This window comes from Syngnathoides biaculeatus, chromosome 15 (genome assembly GCF_019802595.1).
Source record: "Syngnathoides biaculeatus isolate LvHL_M chromosome 15, ASM1980259v1, whole genome shotgun sequence".
NCBI classification, from domain to species: domain Eukaryota; kingdom Metazoa; phylum Chordata; class Actinopteri; order Syngnathiformes; family Syngnathidae; genus Syngnathoides; species Syngnathoides biaculeatus.
Window position 1 is genome coordinate 19,020,795 of NC_084654.1, and position 14,399 is coordinate 19,035,193.

General features: G+C 44.3%; 1 protein-coding gene across 1 annotated transcript in view; it reads left to right on the plus strand.

Moving 5' to 3' along the window:
- LOC133513243 (uncharacterized protein C14orf132) overlaps positions 1-2,304 on the plus strand; it is a 118,793-nt gene extending 116,489 nt beyond the window's left edge. The window contains 1 exon segment of the mRNA XM_061843828.1: positions 452-2,304. Within this exon segment, the coding sequence (XP_061699812.1) occupies positions 452-688 (237 nt within the window). The 3' untranslated portion in view covers positions 689-2,304.
- The last annotated feature ends 12,095 nt before the right edge of the window (positions 2,305-14,399 follow it).

Below are 14,399 nucleotides of genomic sequence, written 5' to 3' on the forward strand. Positions count from 1 at the left end.
CAAAATGTTTTCCAATCAAAATTCATCTATGGTGACTGCAAATATTTTTTAAAAAGTTTGCGCTTTCTGCTGTAGACATTTTATGACAGGAAAAATTGTGGATATTTGAGATGCATTTCTGTGACAGAGACTCCTTACACTTGGCTTTTAGCCACAAGCACGTGAAATTATGAAAATAGCCAAGTATTATTGCAAAAAAAAAAAAGTAATATATCTGCTGTGTTACAACACTGTCATAACACTGTTCAGCCAGTCTTGTATATTTTGTTGCTTTGCTTGGTGTGTGGCAAAATTTAAAAATATTCTGAACTGGAGTATCTGGAGAAAACTGAACAGGTACAAGAAGAGAATGTTAACCCCGTACATCTGAACCACTAAATCCGCTATCCTGCCCACAAATGCCCATCAATAGCTTCAAGAAACCGTTAACGGTTTTCTTCCTGTTCTTCAGATCCCAGTTATGACGGGAGCCTTCATGGACTCGTCACCAAACGACGACTACAGCGGCGAGCACTCGCTTTTCAACTCCTCCGCCAGCGTCCACGCCGCCGCCTCGGCCGGGTCGGCGCAAGGCCAGCCCGACGAGTCGCAGTCCATGTCCAGCGACGCCATCTGGCTTTGGATCGCCATTGTGGCCACCATCGGCAATATCGTGGTGGTGGGCGTGGTCTACGCCTGCACCTTCTGAGGCAAACCCAAGTCTTTTGAGTCCTTCCAAATTTTGAATCCGTCCGGTCTTCAGAGAGCGGATACGCCCCACAACGGAATCGGAGCGCAAAAGACTCCTCTGCTATTGTTGGATTCCACGATTTGAGGATAACGTTGATCCCTGCTAAGTTTCTTTCCATGTCTCGCCCGGAGAACACGCCCTCGCTTGCCTAACAGGGATGCGAATGGAGATTAAATGGGGCTTGAGATCCGGGTTGATCCCGGGACATCGCGAGACCTCCGCCGCCACAAAGCAATTTAGTGCGGCGCTGTTCAATTATGCCCAACGACAAGGAAGGCGAATGTTAAAACTTTTAGAAGGCACTGGGATTATTTTCAAGGGAGGCGGCCCTGAGGCCCACTGCCATTAGGGCACATGTAAGGAGATTCTGTGGATCATACTTGCCGTGACTTCATCATCAGTGAACTCCACTTACCGCACACTGAAAGTCACATGAATATCAAATCCTACGGCTGAAATTTAACAAGCCGTTAATTCAATTCAACCCCAAACATTTACGCCTCTCCCACTTCATTTTATCTCTGCCGCTGATCTCGGCCGTTTGCTATCTTCGGACATGCCCTTCGGTACTGGACGTTCTCCTGCTTTGGCAGCAGGGTGACCGTGACCCCGAGGTGTCGTTTCTGCGGGTTTACCGCAAACATTAGCATCAGAAGCAGTCCCAATCATTTATTTAGTAAAGTGTTGCTTTATCTACGGTGCATACAAAGCTTCTGTAATGTGAGTACAGTGAAGGTATACTTGGACAATTTAATGACATCCTAATATGAGGGCTGCATCAAAATATGGAACGTCATATTAAAAACTCTGTAGGATGCAGTGCAGTTCAACACCATTGTGAACTGCATAAACGGTTATAATTTGCTACGTTACTATATTTTTATGAGCATGATCAGCTTTGTACATTTTTTGGAGATGCAGTTCTTATATTTAATTAAGTTAAAATTTGCAGGTGTCCCTAACTGATGGGCATTTTCCTTTATCGAGAGGAAAAATGTTGATTTTTCACTCCGGGTGGCAGGTGGGATTTCGAAAATACCCATATTTGCGTTTATTCCAAAAGATCCCTCTTATAAAATGCATTGTGGACATCAAAATGTTTTTATTGGGAAATAAAATTAGCTGTCAAGTCGTGCACTCAATTTGAACTCAATTGCTTCGAGAGATGATTCATCAACAATCCCACAAAATTGACGGAAAGAAAACAACGGTCACACCACAACGCTGCTGCTGTTTCCCCGTCTAAAAGCAAAACTAAAAACGTTGTTAATTTCGTAGAATCTCTGTTTGAAAAGCTTTCTGCTTTTTTATAGCCAAAGATGCCATTTTATTGATATATATATATATACTTCATTCACACAAGTATACTAGCAAGTATACTAGCTTGTTGCCTTTGTTCACGTTCATTTATTGATATTTGTGATTTAACAGTTTTGTCATTTCGCCAGCGTGAACTTGAAGTGATGGCGTCGTTTGATTTGCGTCGCCGACTTGGTTTTATCACCTCGTGTTATGATCTGAATATACAGTGAAGAAAATAAGTATTTGAACACCCTGCTGTATTGCAAGTTCTCCCACTTAAAAATCATGGAGGGGTCTGAAATCTTCATCCTAGGTGCATGTCCACTATGAGAGAGATAATCTAAAAAGAAAAATCCAGAAATCACATTGTATGATTTTTTTTTTAACAATTTATTTGTGTGATACAGCTGCAAATAAGTATTTGAACACCTGCCTATCAGCATTTAGAATTCTGACCCCCAAAGACCTGTTAGTCCCCCTTTAAAAGTCCACCTCCACCCCATGTATTATCCTGAATCGTTAGCTGCATAAAGACACCTGTCCACCCCATACAATCAGTAAGACTCAAAATTGTAACTGGCCAAGACCAAAGAGCTGTCCAAAGACACCAGAGACAAAATTGTACAACTCCACACAGCTGGAAAGGGTGACGGTGAAATTGCCAAGCAGCTTGGTGAAAAAAGCTCCACTGTTGAAGCAATCATTAGAACATGGAAGAAGCTAAACATGACGGTCAGACTCAATCGGAGTGGAGCCCCGTGCAGGATATCACCTCGTGGGGTCTCAATGATCCTTAGAAAGGTGAGTCAATGACCTGAAAAGAGCTGGGACCACCGTTTCCAAGGTTATACACTAAGACGTCATGGTTTGAAATCACGCATGGCACGGAAGGTTCCCCTGCTTAAACCAGAACATGTCGAGGCCTGTCTTAAGTTTTTGCCAATGACCATTTGAATGATACAGAGGAGTCATGGGAGAGAGTTTTGTGGTCAGATGAGACCAAAATTGAACTTTTTGGTCATAATTCCACTGTGTTTGGAGGAAGACGAATGGTGAGTTCCATCCCAAGAACACCATCCCTACTTTGAAGCATGGGGGTGGTAGCATCATGCTTTGGGGGTGTTTTTCTGCACGTGGCACAGGGTGACTCCACTGTATTAAGGAGAGGATGACCTTGGCCATGTATTGTGAGATTTTGGGGAACCACCGCTTTCCCTCAGTCAGAACATTGAAGATGGGTCGTGGTTGGGTCTTCAACATGGCAATGAAATACACAGCCAGGATAACCAAGGAGTGGCTCCATAAGAAGCATATCAAGGTTCTGGCTCCCGACCTAAACCCGATAGAAAATCTTTGGAGGGAGCTGAAACTCCGTGTTTCTCAGCGACAGCCCAGAAACCTCTCTGATCTAGAGAAGATGTGTGTGGTTGAGTGGACCACAATCCCTCCTGCAGTGTGTGCAAACCCAGTGAACAACTACAGGAAATGTTTGACCTCTGTCATTGCAAACAAAGGCTACTGTACCAAATATTAACATTGGTTTTCTCAGGTGTTCAAATACTTATTTGCAGCTGTATCACACAAATAAATCGTTAAAAAAAATCATACATTGTGATTTCTGGATTTTTCTTTTTAGATTATATCTCTCAAAGTGGACACGCACCTATGAAGAAATTTTCAGGCCCTTCCGTGATTTCTAAGTGGGAGAACTTGCACTTTAACAGGGTGTTCAAATACTTATTTTCTTTACTGTACAATAGCCACTGTTGTGTTTTGCAGCAAATTACAGTGGTGACTGTATCTTAGACGAAATGCTCCAAGGGGACATTTTTTAGGCCTGTTTTTTAACAAATGGTTGATGTATAATCACCGACACGATATTCCTTTTGTAAATATTTGTGCTTTTACAATGAACTGCAATATACTGTTTTTCTGTGATGACACAAAGCTACAGTATATAATCCATACGGTTGTGATTTCTGAGAAGAGCCATCGTGAACTTTTTGAGGGCAGCCATTTTGACGCAGGTTATAGTCTCATGCACCCCAACAAATCTTTAAGAAGTCCATTCGTTGCATTAAAAATGTATCAGATGGGTCACGTCATATGTAATGTACCTTAAAAAATTGAGGTTAATCCGATTTCATTTAATGGTGTTTTGAGAAGATTTTTAAGATTACGAATTTTCATGGGTGCCGCTATTTGGGCGAGTTACGTGACCTATTGGATACATTATGTTTTTTTTTTTTTTCCTCTCAAAAGTAATGTAACGTGATCTTGTGTCGTAATAAAACAACGCGATTTCTGAGGCGACTGACTCAATTTGTTTTACCAGCAAAAAAAAAAAAAAGGGGGGACGGGCCAAGTATGGCACATACGGTCCTTTCCGTTCTTTAATTTGGCTCGCTAAGCTAGTCACAAAACAACTTGGTTGGAACATCAAAAACCATTCATAGGCGGGACCACGTGGGAGGATTCATAATCGGGGGGCACTAACCCTTTCTACCCTCCTGAACTGGCACTGACAGGAAATAGGAGGACCAGGAAAAAGCCCGCATAAGGACAACGGGAACGCGCAAACCAGAATTCGGATCATGAATCTCAGAATTGTGAGACAGACATCCTAACCACGAGCCCAACATCCTGCCCGTAAAATGTATCACTCGACAAAAATCCCCAAATTTGCTGCTGCGTATTTTTCAGTTTTAGGTCAACAACCGATTCGCACCCATGAAGTTTCCCACTGCTGGTACTAAATGGAAAAGCAGCAAATTGCATCATTTTTCTTCAAGGAGGGCAAGGTTTATCACAAAAAAAAAAAAAAAAAAGAATGCCAGAAGAGATAAATTGTTCTTTACACAGCGGCTGTGTCAGGTACTTTTCAAAAGGCACCACAAAGACAATGAGTCACTCACTGAAGGCTGCAAATGTCTGTCCCTGCCCCTCGAGGGGGGAGCGTGTAACGTCTGCAAGATTTACAGATCGCGTTTGCAAAATCGCTTGTCAACCGACGCGCCACCTTGCAATCTGAATGAGCCGCCGAGCTGCCCCCCTTCACTCACACACACACACACACACACACACACGCCCGGCTGATGCGACGGCTTGATTCGATCAGCTCGTCCTCACATTTGCCGCCGGCGGGCCTTTCCATTCCCTCTTGATGGACGCCAAGACGGTTGTTTTCTTGTTGCCGTCTGCTGCCTGTTGACTGGTAAAGATGCGACTCCCGGAGGCAGTGGTAAAGTTAATGGATAATCACAGGGTATCGCGAGCGCTAATGTATGCTAACGCATGCAGTCAAAGATGGCGGCTACCTAAGACTTTGCCGGATAAGGCCAGATCTAGATGGTGACTCATAGACAATAGTAGTAGTGATTCATTGGTCTGGAGCGGGGATGAGAAGATGAGGCCCCTTTCACACCGACTGCCACAAAACTGAATGTACAGTATCCGTTTCCCTCTTCCCGCAGCGTCTGTAGTGATGCGGACTTTGTATCAGTCCGTTGTGGTAAAGAGGGAGCTAAGTTGAAAGGCGAAGTTCTCAATTTACCAGTCGATCTACGTTCCTACTCTCACCTATGGGCATGAACTGTGGGTCGTGACCGGAAGAACAAGATCCCGGTCCAAGCGGCCGAAATGAGTTTCCTACGCACGGTGTCCAGGCTCTCCCTTAGTGATAGGGTGAGAAGCTCGGTCAACAGGGAGGGGCTCAGTGTTGAGCCGCTGCTCCTCCGCATTGAGAGGAGCCAGATGAGGTGGCTGGGGCATCTGATTCGGATGCCTCCTAACCGCCTCCCTGGTGAGGTGTTCCGGGCATTTCCCATCGGAAAGAAACCTCTGGGACCACCTAGGACACGCTGGAGAGACTGTCTCTCGGCTGGCGTGGAAACGCCTCTGGATCCCTCCGGAAGAAGTGGCTAGGGAAAGGGAAGTCTGGGTAGTAAGTGGTAGATAATGGATGGATGGATGTTTCCCTCTTCCACCAGCATTCCAATCACTTCAAGTTTCCCTTGCCGCGCTCTCACAAAATTTTCATGGTGAAAACCTTCGGAGCTGCCTAAAGTTTAAAAAAACTATTGAGGTCGCTACCACTTTTACACCTTTTGCCAACTGCAATCTTAGTAGACAACAGGTCAGCAAGAGGATTCTAACAGAGTGAACACACAATTTCGAGGTCTTAGGGAATCAGGCCCTACGTCGTCAGTGTATGTCCCGCATACACTGAAAAACTTTGAGCCATCTCATGGTCACAAAATGTTCTTAACGTAGCGTTCAAAAACAACACACGCTGCTTCACTAAGTAGTAGCTCTACTGGATGTCTGCTGTAAATATTTTTAAATAAATACATCACAGGCTTCGTTTCTTCATTTTTGTTCCCAAAAATTGCTAGCTGAAAGCGAACAATGAATGAAATACGCCGTCGATGAGCTAACGAAAATTGCAGCATGAACTCGCAGCAATCAACATCATGAATATTGTTATGTAAACCTGTACAAACACACAAACTGTCAAAATAACAATACATGTATTCTTCAAACTGTGTAAAACGAGTCATAGTAAGAATCTGTGATCGTGACTTGTACTTTCTTTATTTCTGCGTTTATCTCATTGCGTGTGTTACAGTGCCCCTCAGTGGCCAAGACAAGCACAACAGGAACTGAGATGAGTACCGTTAAAAAAAACTAAGACACTTGCAGTTCTTGAGCAAATTGTGTAATATTGTTCTCTATTTGAGTAATAATCACTTCATTGATCCATTTCTAAATTTCTGTACTTCAAGGGAACAAGGAAATCATGCGCGAAATTGATTGTCGACTGATAAAAGATTACATCTTCATGACGTATAATACCCGAAATTTTCGAAATGTTCTTACTTAAATTTCAATGGAATTCCCGTAAAATCATCATTCAAGTATTTGCATGAGATGTTATGGTGAAAATATATTTTCACTTTATTGTGTCGACTTCCGGTCGTTGGGTTGCTGGCAGGGAAACAGCGCCCCCAGTGGGATGCAGGTTCCAAACCCACATCTGTTATCGATCAAACTGTTTTTAAGTCCTGGGGTTGGCGGGGGATTACGTACGGACGGTCATATATCCGGCTACCGTTTAACAACGTTGAACTCTCTGGAGGACCCGCATTTTTTTATGTTGTTATTTTTTTTTCACGGTACAATTACAAATATCACCTTGACGGCGGCCACACAAACACATTGCCGTCGTAAACGGATGTAATCATCGCACCAGCGGCAGACTCCTCGGGCCTCTGAAGGAACTGTGCGATTTGTTCTTGATAACATTAGCGGGGGGGGGGGGGGGGAGCAGCTCGGCGAGAGAAGGATTTGAGGTCATCTGCTGCCATGGCAACAGCCGAGGAGAAACCGATTTGGGGTTGCATCGTCTTGGCTCGTGGCTGAGATTTCTGGAGCTCGGTTCTCTTTGTTTCCGGCTCTTTGGTTTTGACACACAGACACGGCGCCTCTGTGTTCTGGTGGCTCGTGACAGATCCTCGTCAATACGGCTAATTATCTTCTGGGGGGGGGGGGGGAACCCCCCGGCCAGTGTTTCCATTGCATGATGGGAGCTCAGCATCTGCTGTCGTCCGTGTGGTTTGGGACGAATCAAGGTCGATTACGACGAGAGGGAATTCTCGTTGAGATCTGGCGGGAAAGAGATGGGACTTGGAGGATTTTTTTGGAATCATTTATTTATACATCCATCCATTTTCTTCACCACTTATCCTCACGAGGGTCGCGGGGAGTGCTGGAGCCTATCCCAGCTGTCAACGGGGAGGTGGGAGGGTACACCCTCAACTGGTTGCCAGCCAATAGCAGGGGCGCACACAGAGACAAACAGCTGCACTCAGAATCGCACCTTGGGGCAATTTAGAGTGTCCAATGAATGTCATATTAGCATATTGCTGCTATCAATTAAAATCCTGTATGTACTCTATACACTGTACATTTATTTATCCAAACAGCAAAACAGATACTTTGATGCAATGAATTTAAAACTCACTGGTAAAGCTCAACTTTTTGTTGTGAAATGGAGAAGTCCAAAAATTGCCCAATTGTGATATTGATGGCACCAAAACAAAAAAAATAATCTGAAAGGTGAATCGGCATAATAAATTTTATTTATTTATTACTTGATAATTAATTTTTGTTTCATTAATTTATTTCTTGTTCATTATTTACTTTCAATAAAATGTTTTTTTTTATGTGAAAGGTTAGTTAATTTTTTTAGGAAAATTGTTTTTGACTAACGGAAGTAGCAAGACAAAATGAAATTACTTTCAATACATTATCTATCCATCCATTCATTTTCTTTGCTGCTTATCCTCACAAGTATCGCGGGGAATGCTGGAGCTTCTCTCAGCTGTCAATGGGCAGGAGGCGGGGTACACCCTGAACTGGTTGCCAGCCAATCGCAGGGCACATCGAGACAAGTCACACCTTGGGGCAATTTAGAGTGTCCAATTAATGGTGGATGTTTTTGGGATGTGAGAGGAAGCCGGAGTGCCCAGAAAAAACCCACGCAGGCACGGGGAGAACATGCAAACTCCACACAGGCCGGGCTGGGATCACACCCAGTTCCTCAGAACTGTGAGGCCAAAGCTTTACCAGCTAATCCACCGTGCCAGCACTTATTTATTTATGTATTTGTTTGTTTATTTTTGTGCATGGGTGATTCAAAAGAAAAACCAACAAAAATCTGTCTGGAACCAAAAGCCACCAACAACGATTTCCCAATGCATTTCAGAAGCTGTCATGTGCATGCCAAAGCAGCAGGGGGCGCTAAGAAGCTGACACGTGGTCCTCCATATTCCGAATTGTCCATATTGGGTTCCTCGGAAAATCCAAATTCTCCGTAGGTATAATGGTTATTGTCGATCCGTATAAGAGGTGTAAAATTTGAATGGACGGCCCTAAAAAGCTGCTTTTCTAAGATATAAAGTGCATCGAAGTACAGCACACAAAATTGAAAAAAGATATGTATTTGTATAACCCAAAATGTATACATTTACAAAAATGTCGGAAACATAAAAAATATTTTTTTTTTCTGGTCTTAAAATTTCTATTTTGTAGTATTTTTAATATATGGGAATAAACAAAAAAAATTATATATATTTTTTTTACAACATTGCTATCCATTAGCGACAAAAAAGTCGCCTGCAGACAGTGAAGATGATAACGAATGATAACCATAACGAGTACGCGACAGTTGAACTCGAATAACCTCCCAACATCCAGACGTCATTGCGGCGGAGCGCAGGCGAGCGCAACTGCGTCCGCTCCCGTCTTGTTACGACCTGACGTTTCGCCTCCAAAACGAGGAAGCGCGTCAAGCGACTAATTCCACTCGGCTCAATCGGACCCGATCGAGTGGCAATCGGCATGCGCGACGTGTAGCCTGTCGCCGCGGAGACTTGACGGGAATCGCTCATCACTCGCCGGCAGACGTGAGCCAGACCTCACTTAAGTGTGGGAGGGGGGCAAAATGAAAGTGGAAAGCTCTCTACAAGGTTAATAGAAGCAACAACAACAAATATGAGAATGAAGGAAGAGCATCACCGCACTTCCTGTTTAAGACGATGTCAAAAGGAACCTTTATGATAATCAGAAATGGAACTTGGCAAAGGGTGAGGATGCGATGGTTTCCTCCCACATCCCAAAAACATACAACATTAAGTGAACACTGTAAATTGCCCATAGGTGAGATTGAGAGTGCGGCTGTTTGTCTCCATGTGCCCCGCGATTGGCTGGCGACCAGTTCGGGGTGTAACCCCGCCTCCTGCCCGTTGACAGCTAGGATTGGCTCCGGCCGGCACTCCCCGCGACCCTCGTGAGGATAAGCGGCTAAGAAAATGGATGGATGGAAGTTGATATACAGTAAAACTCATCCGCTGCCAGCCCTCCCACTTGACAGGGATATTTGACATCTAAATCCGTCAATGGCACTGAATGTGACTTTGAAATACTCCTTTACAATCTAATGAGCTGTGTGTTATTTATTCAGTGTCGTCAAGCAGCAGTACATCATCCAACTGAAAGCAATTTTCTAATATTTGGGTGACCTTACAGGGTAACTGCGAAGGAGTACGTAAAATGTCACCGCATCCGGTAACCCCCCCCCCCCCCCGTACTTGTCTTTTTGAATTAAAGAGGCGCTCACGGGAGTCCCGTCAAGAGATACTACGTCGTATCGCCGCGTTGTCAAAAGTCATCCAGTCAGGCGGCCGGGCGGGCAGCCGGTCGGCCGTTTGACGCCGGCTATGTCAGAACACAAATGGCGAACAGGTCAGTTTTACCATTGAAGAATAAAGTCCTGTATAAAAGTGACTGCCGTAGCCGTGATTCCCGGCCTACAGAGCGCACCGGATTATAAGGCTCAATACATTTGTAAAGGAAATACCATTTGGTACATACATACGCCGCAGCTGTGTAAAAGCCCACATTGAAACCCGCATTGAAACACGAGATATTTACACAGAGTTTAACACTAGTGCGGCGCTAACGCTAATGCTAACGCCAACAGTGCCGGTTAAAATAAAACTATCACTGAGACACGCCATTAACACAGCAGCAACACGCTAGCACAGCACTAGTGCTAGCCCGCCCCTAATACTAGTGCACACGCTAGCCCCAGGCTAACGCCAACAGGCCCGGTTAAAATAAAACTTACTGGTAAGTATCACTAAGACACGCCAGTAGCACAGCAGCAACACGCTAGCATAGTGCTAACAGGGCCGGTAAAAGTCACTTCCTCGGCACATATATTCCACCGGTCTCACTCTTACCTTTTCCGCCCGAGTGCCCCCTTGCGGCCGTTAGAAAAAAAAAATGCACAAATTAGCCACATCACCGCATAAACCGCAGGGTTGAAAGAGTGTGAAAAAAAGTCACGTCTTGTAGGCCAGAATTTACGGTAATCCACAATCTTTAGATGTCAGGGAGGACCCACGTTTAGCCTGGGTTGTTAGTGGAAGTTATGGAAAGGTTTCACCAGATGTGAATATAAAAGAAAATTTTTTTCACCCTCAAAACCAAATCATCTGTAAGTCATTTATTTCTAAGGATAATCTTGTAAAGTGAGATTGAAATGATTTTGGAATTATAGTTTGTGGTATATTTACAGTTTGAACTTTTAAGTTTAATATCGGCAACGATGTACTTTTTTCAAAGGGGTGTCAATTACACGTGGGACCGAGCCTTGCCACAATCATTGCAGTATTTCTGGCTAATATGGCCGTACTGTATAATAACTGTACAGACTGAATCAAATATTTGACTCACTGCATAACGCCAAATGTAATTTTCATTTAATTGGACAGAACTGTGCAGATTCTGCCCGCGTCTGTTTTCCCAGTTGCACATCAATGACGCACTCGAAAGAAGTCCAAAGTCAGCGCATTTTCCATCCCGCAGCGCCCTCTGCTGGAATCGACAGGTACGTTTCCTGCTTCAAGCAGAAATTGCATTTTTGATATCGTGAAACCGAGACGACATCGACCGGCAGAGTCACAGAAAGGCACATAAGTACGTCCCTAACAGTCTGTAGGTTCTCTACATGCCCCCCCCCCTCCGCTATATGATGGAAATACATTTTGCAATGATGCAGATATTTAAATTATGACTATGTTTTACTATCTGCGGTTCTTCCCGATCTGCACCGTTATTCGGCCAATCGAGCGAAGCACCGGCCGTAGTTTACATCGCAATCGCAAAACTATGAACATCACCCCCCCCCCCCCCCCCCAATTGGAGCATAAACACATTTATTTATCTTCCCGGTCCAAGTTTAGCATTTCATTACATGCTTTAACGATGTAGCAGGCACCGAAACCCGAGTAGAGGAAAGTACCCGAATGGAGACGCGGAGCCGATCCGACTGGTTGACTGGTTTACAGAACCCCCTCATTATGTTTTTTTTTTTTGGGGGGGGGGGCGGGGGAGGGAATCTAGAGTTGTAAATATAACACGAACGGGTGGTCTGGGAGGTTTTCTGCCAGTTTGCACGACTTCCAAAGTATTTGGGTGAAGAACACGTGCGCTGTTTCCACGGCAGCCGTTAGCGGCGTCTCACGCCGTCAAGTTCGGGTCGAGGGCGTAATTTGCAGTCCAAGCTGGAGGTCGGCTACCCCTCAAAGGCCCGAGAGCGACTCTGGCAGACGGCTGGAATTAAAAAAAAAAAAAACAACAAGCCGGGGCGCCCCCGTCTGTCTGGAAAGAGGGGAGGAGGCGGCTTATGAAACGCAAAAACCGCAGGGACGGGAGCGGCTGCGAGTGATCAAGCCCCGAACGCCTGCGAAGCGCGTTGGGGGAAATCGGTGGAGTATGTTTTGGAAAAGAAGCACGAGCCCTCCCGCCGCCCCCGCCCTTGGCCGCATGTCGCGGGACCGCGTCACGGCCCATTACACGCCAGTGAGACATAACACTGCAACGGCTTCCGTATTTAAACCCGGGACGTTTGGGTTGTCACAATAAACGTGTGCTTCAGTCTTTAGACTTGGAGTGCACAACATGGGAACAGGACAGCACAGCACAGGTGTCAAACTCAAGGCCCAGGGGCCAAATGATTTTATGAGACAAATCTAGATTGTCAATTTCCATGATTCGTGTAAAAATCTGTACCATGATTTCAAATTGTCAAAACGTAATTTCTCGAGTATAATGGATCCTGAAGTATAAAGTTGACCTAAAAAAAAAAAAAATGCAATTTTAGGAAAACACTTCTACCAATGTATAATGCGCACCACCAATTTGGTGCGACGCATATGCTCAGAATAGAACAGGAATGTGTTGTATTTATATTTTGTTGGGTTTGTGCTTGTATTGTTTTTCAAAAAAACGTCCGTACGAAAGTCCTTAATAATAAATAATAGTTTTCGTATGACGTCAGGTAGCGATCAAAATAACGTGAGCTCAAACTACGTAGAAACGAGGGTAACGGGCAGATTTAAAAAAAAAAACTAGCGACAATTTCAATTGTGTGCGCTCTCCCGTTTTTTTTTTTTATGTGCCCATTGACGCACGTATTACGTCGTTTGAGCTCACGTTGATTTGATACCTACCTGAGCGATCGTCGTTTTGGACTGTGGCGCTACTTCCGAGTTTGCGGCGTCATCCACACAAGTGATGACACATTTCTTTTAAAAGCAGCTGCACAACTCGCCGTTGTAGTCGACATTTTTTGCCTTAGTTTAAGTTAAAATAAACTCACTAGTAGTCGTTTCTGATCTTTGGTGCAGTCGCAACAAACATGCTACTCTAATGATTGTAAAATGCAAGCTTCCCGAAAGGGGTCATAGAGTTCCGGTTGGGGGCGCACATTACCGTAATAAATATAAATGTGTAACATAAGACATCAAATATCATATTGAAATGTATATGTATACATTTTTTTACCACTCTATGTACCTGTATACGACTATACAATGTGATTTTTATTTTTAATCCGTACCTAAATATAATGCGCTCGATGAACTTTTTGAATATATTTTGGGAAATATTTGCGCATTATTTTCAAGAAATTACGGTATGTCACAAATGATAAAGTTGAGATGTTACAAGCATTTTTGTGGTACCAAAAGTGAATAATTGAAAAAAAAAATGGAGACCATGTAAAATATATAATCGCTTGGCATATCTGTACCTACACTGATAAATGATATTTGCTAAGTTCATTAAAAGGTGAGCAATGTAATTGGGCTGTCCTTGCATATTTTTTAATCTTTCTGTACGCATCGCAGAGGGAAAAAGTGCTACGTGAACGTACCGCAAACTGTGGTCCTAAAACACCTCAAGCTCATGCGACGTTTTATCTGACCGGTATTTGGTTTACAGTCGCGACAACGACATCGCTCTAAAAAAATCTTGATTCTCTCAGTGGCGTTGAATTTCTTCAACACAAGTTCTTCCTAGTTTGGCTTTGGCACCATCTTGTGGTATTCGAGAGCATTGCAGAAAAAGCACAAACACACAGAAACACGGGAGAATTTCGTTGAATAGCTGAGAAGAGATCCATCCATCCATCCATTTTCTTAGCTGCTTATCCTCATAAGGGTCGCGGGGAATGCTGGAGCCAATCCCGGCCGTCAACGGGCAGGAGGCGGGATAAAACCCTGAACTGGTCGCCAGCCAATCGCAGGGCACAAAGAGACAAACAGCCGCACTCACAATCACATCTAGGGGCAATTTAGAGTGTCCAATTAATGTTGCATGTTTTTGGGATATGGGAGGAAACCCTCATAGGCACGGGGAGAACATGCAAATTTCACACAGGCGGGGCCGGTATTGAACCCGGGACCTCAGAACTGTGAGGCCAGCGCTTTTCCAGCTGATCCACCGTGCCGCCCTAGCT